Here is a 3,700-nt window from a genome sequence, read left to right as displayed (position 1 = left end):
CGACATATTCAGCATATCATAGAAAACAAAATGGCATCAGGAAACTATAGGATTCCTCCATATTATCCTTTTGATACCCCAATTCCTTTACAACCCATCTACACAGTGACCGCTGGTAATGATATTGGACGACTGGAAAATCAGATCGCCATGGTTCAGGAACCTACTAGAGTTAGGAAGAAACGATCTCCTTGCTGGACAGCTTTGACTACACTTTCAGTGTTGGTGAATGTGGTTCTTGCTGCCGGTATTGTTTGGTGTTTATTGTCACATTTTGGCAATAAAGAAAATATTTTTAATTCAAATGCAGACATATCAAAGGACCATTCGTCCAGTACTCCAGTTGCACTGAAGATCAAATCCCAAGGAAACCCATGTGAGATCTTAACATCCTCTGCCGTGTGTATGTCTTGTCAGGCGCTCCACTCAAAGTTGCTTTGGAGAGAAGTTTTGGTTAAAATCCGTGCTGGAAAGACTGATCTCTGTTGCAAAAAGCTAGAAGATTCAATGAAAAGACTGATTAAAGAGGTAGGTCTAATATACACTATACAGGAAGTTTTAATGTGAGTTAAATTATGTAATCCATTATGATAATACATGTAGTGATGTTAAAATATTATTGCTATTTTCAGATAAGAGATGTAATCCAATATAATAATACATGTAGTGATGTTAAAATATTATTGCTATTTTCAGATAAGAGATGTAATCCAATATTATAATACATGTAGTGATGTTAAAATATTATTGCTATTTTCAGATAAGAGATGTTCAGAAAATGAGTGAAGATAATCGTGGAGGGGATCCGTTTAAAAGAACAAGCCTATCTCAGTTTTATAAAGTACACAAAGATCACATTGGAGGTAAGCAATTTAGAAAAGAATTGTTTTGGTAATGGTGAGATAAAGCAGTGACTGCAATAACATTTGATTTCATGTACGTTAATTCATTTTTTTCTTTTCTAGCTGACTTAGGACGAGTGCCTTTGGACGACCCTGACAATAGCCCATATTCAACAAGAATAAAGATCAAGGAAACCGGTGCATACAAATTATTTGCTGGAATAACAATGTCTGCTAATTCGACGACTTGTATTCCTTCAAAGGGATACTTTATTCGAGTAGTGGCAGAGCATGCAAATCGGGGTACAGCGCATTTGTTAAGGAAAGACTGGAAATGTCCAGTTGGACATAATACTGACTATATAAACCCAGTAGAGGTACAAGAGACATTCTACTTGTCCAATGGCACTATTTTGTACGTGGAAGTTTTCAACAGACTCCAGATATACCGATATCATGAGAGTGGCTATGTTGGACTTATTAAGCTTTGATTACATGGTTGTGATTCGTTGTGTAGGGCATTATACGGATTATACGGGTTGTTATCTAAATTATTTATTTATTTATTGACACTGTTTTCATATTAAAAAAATCAAATACAATTAAATAAAATAGTTTCTTCAAGATGCTCGTTATTTTCTTTTAAATAATTTTGATATTTTTATAACTTAGAAGCATCGTTCTGTATCTGAATTTTCTATAGTTCATAATTGGGAACTATTTTCTACTACTCTATAGTCTATAATGTCATCACAAGTAAATGAAACTAGTTCAATTCGAAATGAAATCTGTGTGAAAAATCAACTTAAAAAAATTACCGCTAATGAACATCTAAAAACTTCATTTTCTAAAAACCAATTATAGTTTTTGGTGTATATGCATGTCTCTTCCTGAAATATTAATTGACTTGAATTCCTTTCTGACCTGCCATTGCGCTGATTCGATTTCGAATATGATGAAATGAAGTGATTGATTAATTCATTTTTTAATCGGCCTGTTTTGATTGATCGAACACTTGGCAAATAACTTGAGAATTATATAAATTGATACATCACTGAGTTATTTGTGATAAGGTCTATAATTTGAGTTATTTTTCTTTAGTCTATAGTTATATATATATATATATAGAGGAATATAGTTGGTCACCGAAAAATGTTCCTTCTTAATATTCCTCTTGTGAATATCCTACGACATTTTACAGTACATTCCCCTTCCCCTATTTTATACAGATAATTTACAATATCTTCAAATATTTTCAAAATAGACTTTAAAGATTTTTTTCCATGAAATATAAAATTCTTCCCTATTCCCTTATACAGTAATATAGCTGATTTTAATGGGAGAGGAAATTTTTTTTCCATTGTGTTTTTAGGAATTTTGTCTAAAAACAGCAAAAGATTTTACATATTGAACTCTGAATTGATCTATTATATATTATAGTACCTCTCAATCTCTCTTCCACTTTTAACCCTGTTCATTGATACATAAAGTGGACTTGTTGAAAGTATCTTTTGCATTAGAATTCCTAATATCAACGAATAAAATGACTTAAGTGAGTCATTGCGTTCATCTACGGATTTGCAAATTTATTTTACGATTGACCTCAGGTGTGTTTTAAAGTTTATGCAAACGTAGCAAACGCGATAAATTATTGGCATCAATAAAAAAAAATCAACTTTGTAAAGTATAAGTATGGTGAGTTTTTTTTCTTTTCAATTGTCAGTTTCATTTTTTATGCCTCTATCCCCTGTATTTGGTGATTACCCCCAAATTGAATTCATTCAATATGCAAAATTATATCTTAGGTTATAATTCAAGTATTTTGAAAAAGGCAGGGTTACTGACATATAGATTAACATTACAAATTAGTTAGCATTTGTATGGTCTACACAAAGCCTTTTTCCAATAAGAACTCCACTGTGTAATACATAAAGATTACAACTTGAACTACCTATACTTAAGTGTAATTGCTAACAGATTACCCTGTTTACTCGATAAAGACCAAAGCCTCAAGGCAGGTGTGTGTTCAATCCAGAGAGGGTTTTCTATTTCTCGTGGCACCTGATCCCAGCACTAATGAATACAGTGGTCGCAATTCATTTCGATAATATTAAGAAAAATTATGTTATTTTTAGTATATGGTGTTATCCCCCCCCCCAAAAAAAAAAACAAAGAGAGAAATTGCCGTTCTATAAGTAAAATTATAATTTACTTGATCTTAAGTCCTTTATGATGATGTTTTATTTTGATTTTATAAGGAAAAATTGTATATTTGCACTTTGAGAGCAATAATACACAAAAAAGTTAATTATAATTGGAATGATTCTGTGTCATCGTAACATAGAAAACATCATATTCTCAAAAACAGATTAAGCATTAGTTGAAGTGTTACAATGTAACACATGTATATCACAAAAATTAACAGTAGGTCTATCAACATAATATATTATGCAATTCTACATAACTACAATAATATATTCAATCAATTTCAACAAATATATTTGAATGCATTTTGAAAAATTAACAGATTTAAAAACAGATGTTTAACATACATCGATTTTATTTGATTTTCCTACGAGATAAGCACAAAGCATACAATGAAGGTACTTGACATGACTGGTAACTACAGTCGATGATAGCTTCAATACTGTATCATTGACATGGGTCGTACGTATCGGAAATAGGATTAACGAAGAGTACTTGCACGCACTGTAGGAAATGTGTACCCATGCATTCCCCTGGTTAATGCTCACGTTTATGTAGGAGAAATACGTCGTGTCAGTTAAAATATATACTTCAAGTCAAGGTTAAAGGGGTAATTGTATAGTACTTGACGATTTCGCCTTCCTGTACATCTC

General features: G+C 31.9%; 1 protein-coding gene across 1 annotated transcript; it reads left to right on the top strand.

The window, feature by feature from the left end:
* LOC134244066 (uncharacterized) lies at positions 1–1,466 on the top strand. Its single transcript, XM_062726342.1, has 3 exons — positions 1–528; positions 761–863; positions 966–1,466. Exons 1-3 carry the CDS (start codon positions 31–33, stop codon positions 1,331–1,333), a joined length of 969 nt encoding a protein of 322 aa, XP_062582326.1. The 5' UTR covers positions 1–30; the 3' UTR covers positions 1,334–1,466.
* Positions 1,467–3,700: the final 2,234 nt, after the last annotated feature.

Source organism: Saccostrea cucullata, unplaced genomic scaffold (assembly GCF_032062105.1).
Source record: "Saccostrea cucullata isolate Sc308-1 unplaced genomic scaffold, CSIRO_AGI_Scuc_v1 ctg769, whole genome shotgun sequence".
NCBI lineage: Eukaryota > Metazoa > Mollusca > Bivalvia > Ostreida > Ostreidae > Saccostrea > Saccostrea cuccullata.
The sequence above is the reverse complement of the archived record's forward strand: the minus strand, read 5'-3'. Positions and strand labels throughout refer to the sequence as shown.

Excerpts from the sequence above, each read along its gene's own strand:
- LOC134244066 (XM_062726342.1), top strand. The coding sequence starts at position 31 with ATGGCATCAGGAAACTATAGGATTCCTCCATATTATCCTTTTGATACC. Across the intron at positions 529-760 it reads TGAAAAGACTGATTAAAGAG|ATAAGAGATGTTCAGAAAAT; the intron begins GTAGGTCTAATA and ends TGCTATTTTCAG. Across the intron at positions 864-965 it reads ACACAAAGATCACATTGGAG|CTGACTTAGGACGAGTGCCT; the intron begins GTAAGCAATTTA and ends TTTCTTTTCTAG.